Genomic DNA, 14,566 nt, shown 5'->3' on the forward strand with positions numbered 1-14,566 from the left:
TAAAATCCCTGCTGCCAAAGTCCCCAGGAGACATTTATCTGCCATAGTCATAAACGACTTGCCAGCATGCTACTCAAAACTGCATTTCCCAGCCAATAAATACAAGCTCCAGAATCAGGAAAAGCAGGGTTTGGCTTGCTCTAATTTTCAGTGGTATGTCACTGGGATACTATAACTACTTTTAAATTCAAATCAGCTTCCTAAAAATTAACTGGTTTTATCAGATACAGCACAGTGGACTGTTAAACACATAGCCTCGTGTACTGAAACACTATACATTTAATGAAGTTATGCCATTAGCAAATGTACAACATGGGTGCATTAAATCCACCTATAGAACAGCTCTATGTATGAGAGAGAGGATTTATTTTAGCTTTTCTCAATAGAGCAGGAGTCCCTTTCTTGGCTTTTGCTAGGTTTTTTAACTAAAACCAGGATTTGCGCACACACAAAAAAACCCCCAAAAGTATCTACTCTCATAATGAAAAAAGACTGATTTTTTTTTCTTTTTTTATTCCAGTTCAGGAAGGAAGAGAATCATCTTGCAAGTTAATATAATCAGCTCCTTTGCCTCTATAATCTACTTCTGCTCAGCAGGAGCTCCCAAAAAAACACTTTATGTCCCAAGTGAAACGTGAAAACTACTTGTAACGTCTCTTTTGAGGCACATGATTTGGACGGTCGCTTTCGGAGTATCGGAAACAGCATCGTCTTCCATCGCCTTTCTTCTCGGGAAGAGCTTTCCGGCACGCCACGGGCTCCCCGTGTTTCAGGTGGAAGGCTATCTGTCCCTGCCCCAAATCAGAAAGGGTTAGGATGACACAAGTTAGCACAGACACCCATTTCGCACTTCACACCTAAGGACGTACGTTGACGACTCCCCACTTCAAATTCCTCACAAAGGGTGGGGGGGAAAAAAAGAGGACAAGAGACAGTAAATTTCACTGTGATCACACTACGGCAAAATATACTTTCTGTTCATTGCAAAAAACGCGTGAAGGCCAAATTAAAGAGGAAACAAAAAAAGTATGTTGCATGAGTTACAGTGCAACCGTATTATTCCTTCTCTTTCTATTTTCCTCCCCCCCGCCTTGTTCAGTTTAGAAAAAGGATTGAGTACAACACAGTCAGGTAAGTGGCCACAAAAGAGTAGCTGTCTTTGGCAAGAAGTCACCGCATCGACCCTCTCTGTCACCTTCTGCCCATTTCGCTCTGTCTCATGAAGTGGATGTTGTTGGCGCTGTCTGAGAGTTCGGGGTACTGCTCCACTGAGATCACAAAATAGCCGTCGTAGCCCTGTACCCGGCCTGTGTTTAGCACTTGTTGCTTCTCCCCTTCTGTCCACGAGCGAATACCCTCCTCCCCATCCCGCAGTCTCTGCTGTTCCCGGGACCAAGCTTGGGCGACAGCGCGCTGTCGGGCCAGCTCCAGGACGCGGGCCTTCTCCTCGTCCAAGGTGGTCCCGTAGCGAGTGTTTAGACACAGCGCACCATACTGGAGCTGGATGTCCGTGTAACGTCTAGTCCTTCCACTTAGCACTGTGTTGATCTGGGACACCGTCACGTTCACGCCGTTCTCCAGGGTCCTCCGCCCGCCGCTGAGGCCCAAGATGGACAGGTCGCCCTCCGACGGCCCTTGCTTAATGAAATAGTGCGTGTCCACCCCGTCGATGGTGAAGTGCAAGTTCTCCAGGTAATGGGCGTTGTTCAGGATGGCTGCGATCCTCCGCCCATCCTCGTTGGCCACACTGATGATGTCGGTGGCCACGCGCCCGTCCTTCATGGCGAACTTGACGCCTTTGCCGAAGATAGAGCCTCCGGAGGCAAAGTTCTTGTTCTTCTTGACCTGCCGGCACCCGGCGATGCTGGAGCTGTAGATCCGTTCGAAGCGCTCAAGGGTGACAAAGGCCTTCAGCTGCTTCTGCACTTCACATTGGACCCCCAAAATTGACTGAGCAGGGAGAGAAAGAAGAGAAAGACATGTTAGAAGGAGAAGCCTGATAGCCCAAAGGCATTATTAGCATGCTGGAGAGCAGCAGAACATCCTGCAAACATCTAATGAGGAGCTTCATGGGGTTTTTTATCATCTTTTTTCAGTTTTTGAATTCTTTTCAATGAAAGAGATGAGTTGGCAGGTTATTCCCCCTGATACTCATTGTCTTAATAAACTGAACTGTATTTAATATCACGCACTGAAGGTTGTAGGGGTAGAAAAGGATTTTTTGCCTCAGTGGTGCGAGGGTCTAGTTTGGACATGCGAATATTTTGTGCTTCAGTGTTCTTCATCTGCACATAAGAAATCATTCATCTTGTGGCCACGATGCTTTATCAAACACTTTCAGATTTTCTGTGAAAAAGTGTGGAAGTATTTGTAAAAGTTCCCTCTATTTTAACTTCGCTTTGTAACTCCTTGTGCTACCTTCAGAAGCCCTGTGTCACAGGTGTGACCCTCAAAGTGGCCATAACCTCAATATGTCCCATTTCAACCTGGCCAAAGCAGGTTGCTCAAACCTCAGGGAAGGCCCTAAATCCAACTCCTATTTGCTGCAAACCCTCTACAACATGCCAGGCTCCCTGAGCTAAGGGCAGCCACACCTGATGCTCGAGTTTTGGCTTATACTGAAGCAAAATTGCTGAGAGACAACAGCCTGGATCATTTGCAGTCAGGTACAACACAAAGTCACTTTTGCTGTTAGCATATAATGGAGCAAGCACACAGCGAGTCAGCAGCTCATCATTACTGCAAAGTGTCTTTGGAAATGCTCTCATCAATTCATGGCAGCGCAGGCTTCTTACAGACCCCTGTTCACGAACAATTATTTGCTCAAATTTCACAAAAGCAAGAGGACGCTATGACAAAACTCTCCTGGCACTGCCAGCGGCTCAGTTCAATAATGTAATGACATCCAGGATTAAAAATAGGCTACAAAGAAAAGTTTGCTGCACTCCAATTATTTCGAGGAAATTTAACATCCATGAAGGATACTGCCTTAAACCATCCACAAGCTAAAGGCTCACATCCTTTCCTGGGTGTGAGAAGACAATGCGGACGATGCAGGCATTTCAGTGCGCATCTCTCAACTGAGGCTCGCAACACGGCAAGGGAAGGGAAAGAAACCCTCATTTCCATGGCGGCCGTTTCCAGGGAAGGGTCTCAAAGCATTAAAGAAATAAAATAAAGGATTTAGCATTGCAACTCACTCGGAGCAGTTTTGATCTATAAAGGAGAAAACTGTAAGGGAAGAGAGGTACACAAGTTCAAGAGCACGTTTTGGCTTGTAAAGCATTAAAATACCTAAGACCCAGGACTGACTTCTATTCAAAGTGCTAAGCAGGCTGGAGCAGCTCCTCCTTTTCCCCTTTTGATTAGCAGCGTAGTAGCTGGAGCAGGAACCAGTCAGCTATGAAAGAGGAGCTCTTTCTGGTTCTCCCCATACTGCCTGTAGGGGATCTCGCACACGGCCTAGAGAGCGATATAATTAACAGACTGATAGGGAGCCGAGCTCAGCTCCCCTGCCAACTGCACAACTGCTCTAATTATGCAAAAAATGGACATAATTAATGTAGGTGTCACTGATGATGGACATGAGGCAATTAGGTTTCTAGGCTCCATGAAACGCTGTTCTGAATAAGTGTATACTGCCCAGCCTTGGTTAGCTATTTCCTCTTCAGAGAGGTTTAAATGGGGAGGTTTTCTTCTCAGGTGTACCTCATATGGATTGGCTCTAGGTGGTCCTTCCCCACTACCCAAGCACACCACATTGCTCTTCCGACTCGCCTCAGGAAGTTTGACAAGTGATAGGAAAAGACATTTCTCATTACTCATGTTGAATCACCGTTTGGTGTGAGCTCCTTCACTCAGGGATGTAAATCAGGTCTTCTGCGCTACACTGCTATGTCCTGGGGTGAGTTATCTATCTCCATCTATATATACATCACCATGTTTACTAGCAGTTGAGTGATAAGGGGTCCCTGGAATTAATTGCACCATCTACTGATTATCACCTTGGGGAAGGGAGCTCTGGGAGGTCAGACAGCACTGGGCATGACAGAATTATTCCTATCAGAAATCTCCCCCATACCCCTTCTATTTCGTCTTCATCACCTTATATTTGACAAGCTGCAGGAACTCTATGGCCTTTTCAATTCTGAGCAAATTATTACATATAGTTCCCTTGTGAGTGCCTCCAGGTTAGGTTGTCCCAACAAACCAGTGGGTCTGGACACCACTCCCGTGTCTTTTCTTCTGATCCCAAATGAAAAGTGAGTTTGCAATGAGCTCTGAAAACCAGCTGATACTGCAGGACAGACACTCTGATATGACAATCTACTGCGCTTTGGACAAGCGCGCATAACCATACGTTTATACTGCTAAAGATAAATATCTTATGAATAGTATAATTTTATAAAATTTTAAAAGTAAATACTGCTAAGAGAGTGAGATGTTGTATTGCACCTTTTATCACACTGGATAATTTTTATTTTAACGTCTGGTTTGGTTTTGGATTCCTCCAGCTGCTTTCCCCAAGACATGGTTCCTAACAATCTGTGTCACCTCTACCTAGCCTCAGGGCAAGGATTAGTCTTGGACTTCTTTCACCTAGCTGTAGAGACATACTCTAAAACGGGGTTAGGGACCCTTGCGAGGACAACAGTTGTACAACAAAGTCTAAGGGTGGATGGTGTCCTTGGGTTCGCCATTAATTCAGGAAGAACTGTAGCCTGGCTGGCACACGCTGTGATACAACAGTCAACAGCTAGGCCATGATCTACCGTCCTCAAACTCCATAGCCCAATACCTGAGACTTTTCTGGTTTGAGGTAATTTTCAGTTCTCCACAACTTTGAATTTCAGATCAGTAATTTCCCATTATAAAAGGAAACCCTGACTTTTAAGGCCTTTTTATTTTATTTTTTTTTACAATTTATGACCCAATAATTGAACACTGGACCTTCCCTTGACCGAGTTGCATACTGCCTTCTTGATATTAGATGAAGTCATACAATTTCCACAGCTCCACTCTGTATCTGAATGCCATTTAGAAAGACAATAAGCAGCACCCACCCTGCTTCTGGCAGGACTTGGAGGTTTACGGGATTACACATGGTTTAACAGCAATGGCACCGTCACTTCCTGCCTAAGGACACCCATGTAGGATAACAGGCCAACTGGCCTGTTGGTGTCCTCTTGGTCTCCATCCAGGATGTCTCCTCTATACTAGGAAAGCATTTCTCATATTGAATGTGCAACTACAGGACTGTTTCTGGCACTGTTCCTGGTGGCTAAATGAGAGGTTAAACGACTGACCAAAGACTCATGACTGGCAGTCTCTTGACCTCCAGACATGTGCCCGCTTAGAGACACTGTAGGTGGGAAGTTTGTGAAGTGGGGGCTGGAACTGCTTTCGTTGACAAAGAAACATGTCAGTCTGTGGCTGTCCCAGCCTTCTATGCACACACTTCTCATGTGTACTGTAGTCAGCGTTGACGTGAAGACTGTTCCAGTTGCCCACACACCATTACATGGATGTCTAGTGCTGTGAGAAACAGAAGCAGCTCTGGGAGATCTTTGCCTTTCTGGAGAAGCACCTGGAGGCCACTTTGCCAACAGAGGTCCCACTATTGGCAAATAATTTGAACCCCTACTTTGCACAGTCAATGGAGCCTAGGGTGTGATTCAGCTTCGTCTAAAATTAATGCATAGCAGGTGGTCAGCTCTTTAAGTGCGCTCCACTGCCTGCAGGGACCAGATGTTGACAGACTACAGTGGGTGCACACATCTAGCACACATGGAGACATCTACATCTACATGTCTTAGTCCTGAATTCAACCCTAGCCCCTAGCAGCTGGTTATTTAAATCATCCTTTGAGCTCCATTGATGAGTCACCCAAATGGGTGGTGTCAAACATAATTTTTAGCGCTACAGGGAGCCCTGCTGGGCCACCAGCTGTTGCTCCGGAAGGGTGCAGGTAATCCATGCTGTAGACATGAGGAAGTCCAGGAAACTCTGGGGCACCTCAAATGGCACCAGCAACAGAGTTCATTATAGATCTCTGCTGGCTATAATGGAAGCTTGGATACCAAGTTCACGGGAAAACACCTAAGTTTAAGTGTCTTAATCAAGAACAAAATCATGTCCAAAGGGTTTTCCACTGGGGACTAGTTACAGGCCTTCTGGGCTCTCCCCATCTTTTGTCACGTAGGGAAGTAGGAGCTCAGACATGTGCAATGCCATAATGTTGAACATCATCATCACTCAAGTATTACAATAACTAAACACATCTCTCATCTTGAAAATGAGCTCAGGATGACTTTGAAATTACTTTTTCAGTGCATTTCCTGGATAAAAAGAGTATATTTGGGAACACCACTCTTTTAAAAGAAAAGCAAATACATCCAACAGAAGAAAAAAATCCAACAAATTCAGGCAAACCAGAGTACACTGGCTTGTATGATCTGCGCTGAATGTAAAGGGGGTGGAGGCAAACAGATTATATGAAGTTCAAAGAGGCAGTGTATCCCTGACTTTGAAATTATCATTTCTGTTTCATCTTAGAACTCATTTTAATGAACTGGCAAGGAAGAGAAACAGAAAATTTCCATCCAAGGCTGCAGTGGCATGTGGTATTCTCTAAAAAATGCTGCTGCTTTTAGCAACTGTAAACCAAGGTATCCATAAAACCAGTTTTACGGCAGAAAGAAGGGAATTCATAGTTATTTTATTTCAATATTTGTTGCTAGATGTGAGTGACAAATATGCTGGGTTTGTTTTTCCTCACAGCCTTTTTAATCAGATGTCCTTAGGTGACATTTCACTTTATCTAGGAACAACCCATGGGAGAGAAGAGAACGACCTTCATCATTTGTTTGCTGCTGCACAGAGCTCAAGAGAATGGCACATTACAGAGATCTCTGAATAGCCTCTTGCATTTTGCCGGCACCTCTTGAGGATTTGAAATACCATAGCCAGATACTATCATCTGTTGTTTTTAAATACCGCCTTCCAGTGCGAGACTGAAAGCTTTAATTTCCCATCAAGGATCCAAGATGTGAAATACGTGAACACGTTTCCAAGTTTCTCTATATCCTTGTGCCGTTATACACAGATAGGTGTTTCTTTTACCACCATATGGCTTGCAACACAGAAAGCCACTTCTTCCAAAAGGCTTGGGAGCTATGACTTCTCTGAAATATTCTTCATCATTAACTCCTTCCTATTTACCCCCTAGCTCTCTATTAACCATCCCTTCTTCAGAAACCAGCCCCTTCTCCCCATTCCACTTGGCCATTGCCCGAAGATGAGTCCCCATTTGGGTGTTCCCCACCAGCTTCCAGCTGGGGGAGGCTCAGGAGGAGCCCATCAACCACAACAGCCTGCCAGGCCCCCGCCCACCAGCACGGCCGCGTTGCACGCGGGTTGGCTGAGGGGCAACGTGCACCTCAGCGACCTGCCAACCACGAATGCAAGCGGGACGAGGGAGGTGAGCGACTGGCCAGCGAGGCCAGTGCTGTAGATGCTGATCGGTTAGCAGTGAGTGAAACACAAGTGCTAACGCTTGGGATTAGAGGACAGGTCTCTCGTCCACCCCACCAGTGTACACAGCTGCATGGGGATAACAAGGTTGAGCTCATCAAGTAGATTTCATCTGTGGGGAAATAAGAGGATTTGTCTCCTTCTCTTGCTCATCTATTTTCATAAAGCTTAATGTATATGAGACTTCAACTCCCTTCCCCGCACCAGATCCGGTGAAAACTGGCCACTACTTTTGCAAAACATAACTAGGGGCTGATGGACAGACGTGCAGACAGCGTGATGGCCCAAGCCCAGAACAAAGCGCCTGCAGTGTGAGGTTGCCCTCCCTGAATGATGAACACTGGCAGAGCCAGTCCCTCAAACAGATTGTCCTTGGGAGAAGCTCTGCCAGAAAGCACAGCCCTACAGCTCGCTCCGTGGCAGAACATCCCTTGCCTCCAAAATGCTGCTCCATAAGGGATGCCAAAAGCTGCTCTTCCAGCACAGCCTCTAATGGGCACTGCAGAAAACAGGACCTTTCCTGGAGGCACAGTGCTCATGGGATGGAGAGAAGGTTAGTTAATAATATGATGTAGTTAATATAAGCACTGACTCCAAAACACCCCTCCCTGCAAATAGAGTTGTTCTGGCTCCAGCAATTACCTGACAATTCAACAAGACAAAAGGGAAGGGGAAAAAAACAAAAAAAAGAGAAATTGGATTCAGGTGCAGCAGCTCCACAATATGCCAGAGGTCACCCAGAGGCCCCTGGTGGCCAATAACACTGAACTTGTTCAACAAACAATTTAGTGACAGCCTCATGGTCGCAGGGAGGAGGGGGGTGAAGTGCTGCACAACAGAGTATTGGATTTTAAATGTCACCCCAGAGCTGCAGGGGGTTAGTGCGAGGTTTATGACATGCTGGCTGTTTCTGAGCTGGTGGATGCTCAAAGTCAGAATTATCTCTCCCATCTTCCAGCCCTGCAAGGCAAGTACCCACAATGTTTTGGAAGGAGATACTAGGGCCCTCTGGTTATGCACTCTGAAGAGATAAGAAGCAGCCATTTATGTGGAGTTAGTTGCTTTGCTGTTGTGCTCCTGTTATTCATTCCTCTCTGATAAAAGAACTGACTCAACCTGCTGGGCCACAGCTTTGATCAGCAAAGCCAGTGGAGTAGCTCAAATTTACTTTGGTCTATCACAAGCTGCTGCGTGACCCAGAGAAACCAGGGATCGGAGGACGCGGAGATGAGAAAGTTGTGTTACATCATCCGGATAATATCCCTGTATTTCAAGCAGGTTGGGTGTTGGCCAGTGCCTTGTCCAGGCTACTTTGAAATGACAAAAGATCTTGAGCTTCCTCTGTACACTTTTGGAAGATCATATCACAGTTTGGTCAGTCTTATTATCTGAAAATATCTCCTGTGCTTCCTATGCTTTGTTTAATTCTGTCATTTGCTATGTGAAATTTTCAAAAGTTTATAATTTCTTCCACATGCTTCATCAATAAGAACAGAGACAACCAGTAGGAAGGAGGGCTGGATCGTGTCTGGGAGCATGTATGTGTGGCTGGAAGGGTTGGGAGTGAACAGAACAGGACATGTGAAAATGAGCAGTGTTGGATCCTCAGAGAGGCTTAGGAGAAAATGGATCGCATGTTCAGGTATCATATGTGAATGAATTTGTTTTATGCAAATATAAGCCTACAATATGCTGGATGTGACAAAAAGGAAAGAAATCCCGCTCTATAGCATTTGAGAGCCACTCGCTATCACAGCACGATCCTACAACCGTAGACTAATATAAAAATGCTCCTGTTTTGTTGCTGTCATAACACAGGGGAAGAATATGCAACAACCTGCAACAGTTAAATTCCGCTTTCAACACTTGAGAGTAAAGTGACTCATCTGGAAGCACGGTGGCTGCATAAAGCCCCATTTTACCGAGCAGGTCCCTGCACAGTCCTCACTGCAGCTTCTTGCTTTAAAAACCTGTAGGGGACATGGAGATTTTTCCCTTCTTCTTATTGCTCCTTCATGCAGATTCACCTAAAATGGGTGGACGGAAGGGAGGGCTTCTTGGTTTTATTTCCAGCTCAGCTGCCTGTATGAGCAAGTGCCAGTCTTCATCTCAAGCTGTCACTCAAGTTACTTGGCTATTCAATAAGCCTAATTATAACTATTAACTAATGATAAAATAATGATATAATAATAATAATACCACCACCAATTTCTGTTGTGGCTCTGTGAGAGTTATTTTCTACTGCACATAACAATTTAGAGACAATCTTTTGTGCGGTCTCTGAATTAGCCTTCCCTGTTTGCCTTCCCCTGTACAGCTCTGCCTGGGGACACGGTGTCACGTCAGAGAGGAGGGAAAATCCTGAGGCTATTTCTCATTACAGAAGTCATCTCTATTAGCATCTTATTGTTTAGTTCAAGGAAAAGAGGAACAAAACGGAGTCTTTGAGCTCCAAAACACAACCGAGTGACTGCGGTGTAATGGTTTACAAGCATCAACTCAGGCATGGTAGCAAAAGGCACAGCGCTTTTGGTCCCTCTTCCTATTATAAAGTGATATGTCTTAATATAAATCTCTTGTTGAAGTTGAAGCTGGTACATTTTAGCTTGTCTTCACCATAGCTATGAGGCTGAATACCAAGGATGGGCTGACAGGTGACTATTTTATTAATCCACAGTAACTTGTTTTATACCTCTGAGTGATACCTTTTGTGTCCGGGGAAATGTGACACTGTATTTTACCTCCTGGTTTACTATGTGTACAGGATCGCAAGAATCTACAGTGAGATTTCAGTGAACTCCAAGGCAAAGAGGCTAGAAGGGCAGCTGGGATCAATTCTACCTCCTACCATTATCATTTTATTAGCAGAAATATTAAGAGCATATCCTGATCTTCCCAAACATGCTGGTGCCTCGCTGCTCTCACAATGTCCAAATACACAGCAATAGCAAGCAGGAATTTGGACTAAACAGATGAAAGCAACCCCAGAATAAAATCAGGCTAGGAGATGAAAGAGTACCCTGAGAGGTAAATTACTTTTTCAAGGTCATACAACCCGTAAGCAGTAGGACTGGGAGTAAACCAGGGCTCTTGGATCCTGACCCAGTGTGCTGACCTTTAACAGCGCTGCCTCCATCTTTCAGCTGAATAATTCCCAACAAGAAGAGAGGAGAAAATGATTGGTCTGTAAAAGCTTTTTTCTTGCCAATTTCGTCACTGAATTTTGTGCCAGCATCTACCAAAATGGTTTGTGATGCAGGCCCATTTTTAAAAGCAGGACACGGTGACTTGGGATGAAACCCAGTCAGGTAAAATGAAAGTTAACTATCAGCTAAAACTTCTTTCTGGTGAGACCCACTGCAATGCAGAACAGTGTCCTAGGAAAGTACTGTTGTACTTGTTGTTTAAGACATTTTAAACCAGACTAAACAAGTTTCTAGAAAAAAAAAATCTGTAGGAAATGATTCTGTATCAAGATTTGCTTTTTTTTTTTTGCTTCCAAGAATCCTTGGTGCAAAGGCCTTGAACTTAGCCTGCAATATGTTGTACCATGGCCTCTTGCAGGAGAAAGAAACAGTAACACACCATTTCATTGAGCAACCACCAGAAAACATTCAGGGAAAAGCACCATGGAAGCAAGGAACTTAAAGTGTGATTATTCAGGCAGATTTCATTACTCTAGTGGGGACCAAGTCACTCTTAATCTCCCAGCTATCGGGGAGAACAGGTTTTTAAATAAAGATTGCAACTGGGTATGCTGACAAGGGTGTGAGATACAGTATGGAGTTGCATGGATCACCTTGCTGTTGTCCCATTCTTGGGTTTTCATCTGTGTGTGGATTAGCTCATAGGACGGCTCCATTGCATCCATATCTGGCTTGGGGTAGCCGGGGATGACATTGTGTAGCTGGAACCCAAAAGTGAGCAGCCAACTGTTGACATCTGAAAAGGAAGACAAGCATAAATCAGATTATCTGACCTCTCAAGCAGGGTTGCTCAGGAGAATGGCATAGAGGAGGACCTATGGTGCCTGGCACTGTAGCAGCCTGGCCAAAACGGTAAGTATCTACTTCATGCGAAGAGCATAAATCTTAATGGTCCTTGAAAGAACCATGTGCCAAAGCTGAGCCTTCCACGTCCAACCACACTCTAATTCTGCACTTTCTCAGCTCTGAAACAGAAGCTTTGGCAGTGACCGAATGGCTCAAATCAAAGCCAGCTCAGTGTCTGCCCGTTGTCAGCAGGCACCTGGTACTGCTCCAGGGTGACATAGGAGGAGCACGGGGACAACGATACACTAGTGGAGGCTGAGATGCTCCAGCCGAAGAGGAGGTGTTGTCCAGTCCTGCAGTCAGCTCTGACTGAACATCTCAGCCACAGTACTCCTCTTCCTGAGGACTGTCAAAGGGCCTGCAGGCTGAAGACTAAATATAGTGAGCCAGAATACCAGGATATCCAGGATGAAGAGCACAGTCATTTGGCAGGTGCTCATGGAAGAGGCTCTGGATATATCCTCTGTTTTTTCCATGGCATTTCCACCTAATTTCTGAGTTTCTTGTCATTTTTCATAAGAAGGTGTAATTTGAGTATTAAACCAGTGTAAAGTCACACGTCATCTTTTACAATGACATTTAAAATCAGCCTCCACACTACCTGTAAGGTACATTATAGTGCAAATAAGCATACACATACAAGACTACTTTGCTTGGGTACCTTTCACAAACCCCTTAGAAGTCCATGGATGGTGACAAAAACTGCTGGCTACAAGCAATAAACCACTGCCCTATGCAAAAGGGGGTCCACTGGCACTAAAGGGGACATGATGGAAAAACCCAGTCATTTGGGACATCATTCCTGCATTCACTTGACAGCACAGACTGCAGGGTCTTCCCTGACTTTGCCTGCACAGCTATTAGGAACAGCAGCTGAATGTTAATCTGCTGGAGGAAATAACGATGAGGCCGGCTAACTCTGCTTGGGATCAGCATCGCTTCCCCTCTTAACTTCAGAGCATTTGATGCTCTCACCTTGTTTGCCTTCACTGAACTCTAGAGAAGGACACACCTGCTACAATCCTCAAGCAATACAACGTGCATCTGGCACACAAATAGCAATTGCAAGAAAAAGAAAGGTCTGAAGGTAAAGTTTAACTAATACCAGCTCCCAGGGGTCTTAAGTGTTTTGTGTGGAACCGGGATTGTGTTGGTGATTGCTCTGCTTCGAGCTGGACGTGCAAGGGACTTCATTTTCATTTTGCTAAACTCAATAAACGTTGTTGAAACAATCTGAAAAAGGGATCAATTTAAATAATCAAATATGCATCTTTGAATATTTTTTCTCTATTCCCCATGAGCCTAAATGAGTGTTTTGAAGAGCTGGTTGGAAAAGAAATTATGGATGCGAGCAGCAAATAAGGCAATTCCAGATGACTGGAGAAACCAGGAGCCAAACAAACACACTATCTGTTGCTTGTTTTCTTACAGGCCAAAATGTTGAGATTGGGCAGATGGCCAAAAAGCCCTTGTGACAATCCATGTGGAAGGGGGAGGATTTTTGTAATAAAAACACTTCTGTTCACTCAATGTACAGATTGGTTTTGGAGTGTCTTTGAAACGGAGATGTGGGGGAGGGGAGGGAAAGAAATTAAAAGGCTCTTTGATTATTTTTTTGCTTAGCGCTAAGCCAGCCTGCTTCCAAATCCTTCTCATGTGAAACGAAGACCTTTGAGGTACATATTGTGGACCAGGTGGCCAGGAGAACAAAGTAAAACAGCGAAGGTCAGCATTGGTGCAGGAACCATTTTCCAAGCACTTCAGAAATGATAAAAAGGATACAGAGCAGGGATGCTGAACAGCCAAAAAATATGCAGCATGTCTGGAAAGATTCAAGACAGGCTTTTTTTGCTACTTCTCAGAAAACTGACTTTCAAAACATTTGCAAACAGGAGTTTGTTCTTTTTGGGAAGAGGTGTTGGAATACCCAGAACAAAAAAAAAAAAACCAAAAACAACCCAAAACCATGGGAGGAAGGTGTGGAGCTGAGAAAACAGAGGGGAAAATATTAATTTGCCAAGAGGCAGTGACAACTTTTTTGACAGAAAAGTACATTTCACATCACAGACTTTTTTTTCAGCTACAGTAACCCTGCCAACACATTTCACAGTAAATTCATTTGAGGGCAAAGAAAAAGAGTGCTTAATGCAGACACATGTAATGGAAATGTCAGTTCAATCCATCAGGATTGCTGAAGCTGGCAGCAAAGCTCTGCGCCATGAAGTGTACAATTGCTAAAATATTCATGTTTAACAATGGGCCTCTCAAAACATAAATACCTGCTTCTCTTCTCTCCCCTCCGCGTGCCTCCAATTTGTACCCGTAAGCTCAGAAACCTCGTTGTTGGAGACCAAAGCGCGCGTTGTTCACCCGTGTCCCGGGTGCTGAGCTTGCCTAAGGACAGCAGGTCCCAGGGTGGGGATGGAGGGACAGAGAGTGGTTCCCTGTGCCTGAGTTTGGGCAGATTTGGTTGCGATGACGAGGACACTCTCATCGCAGGCCCTGCCCACGAGGTGCCACGAGAGCAGCAGCCTAGCATCACAGCACTCATCCCATTACATGACCTGTTTCTTCCATGCTTTGGGAGAGGAGAAACTTAAAAATATTATATTTGGGCTCTGTATTCTTGAAAGACTAAAAATAGAACTTTTAAGACCATGGAAAAATTTATTCAGTTATTCAATAAAAAATAGTAAAGTATCAGATTTGGACGTCCAGATGTTATCACCAGAGCTGGGTGGGAAGCTGCTCGCCCGTTCCAAGACAGAACTGGAAACTTTGTCCTGTCTTAACTTGAGCAGGAAAATAAAAATCTGTTAATATGCCACGAAGCAACTGTTCAAAAACTAGATCAGTTCAAGAAAACAATTTCAAATGAAGAGCTTTCGTTTTGGTTTTGACTCCTTTTCTTTTCCAGTTTTTAATCACTAGTTTACACTTAACTTGAAAAGGTTGTAAACCAAAATGGATTTTTTTCTTTT

At 44.5% G+C, this 14,566-nt stretch overlaps 1 protein-coding gene across 6 annotated transcripts in view; it reads right to left on the reverse strand.

Annotated features, from left to right (window-relative positions):
• Window positions 1-261: 261 nt before the first annotated feature.
• The window catches only part of TENM4 (teneurin transmembrane protein 4), a 609,630-nt gene continuing 595,325 nt past the window's right edge, over window positions 262-14,566 (reverse strand). For all 6 annotated transcript variants that reach the window (XM_075076073.1, XM_075076149.1, XM_075076381.1 and 3 more), the window contains 2 exons: window positions 11,333-11,475; window positions 262-1,950 (listed from right to left, as the gene is read on the reverse strand). In XM_075076073.1, coding sequence (XP_074932174.1) covers window positions 1,192-1,950; window positions 11,333-11,475 — 902 coding nt within the window. In that variant the 3' untranslated portion in view covers window positions 262-1,191. The remainder of the gene's footprint in view (window positions 1,951-11,332; window positions 11,476-14,566) is intronic.

The sequence above is a fragment of the Phalacrocorax aristotelis genome, chromosome 1 (genome assembly GCF_949628215.1).
Source record: "Phalacrocorax aristotelis chromosome 1, bGulAri2.1, whole genome shotgun sequence".
NCBI lineage: Eukaryota > Metazoa > Chordata > Aves > Suliformes > Phalacrocoracidae > Phalacrocorax > Phalacrocorax aristotelis.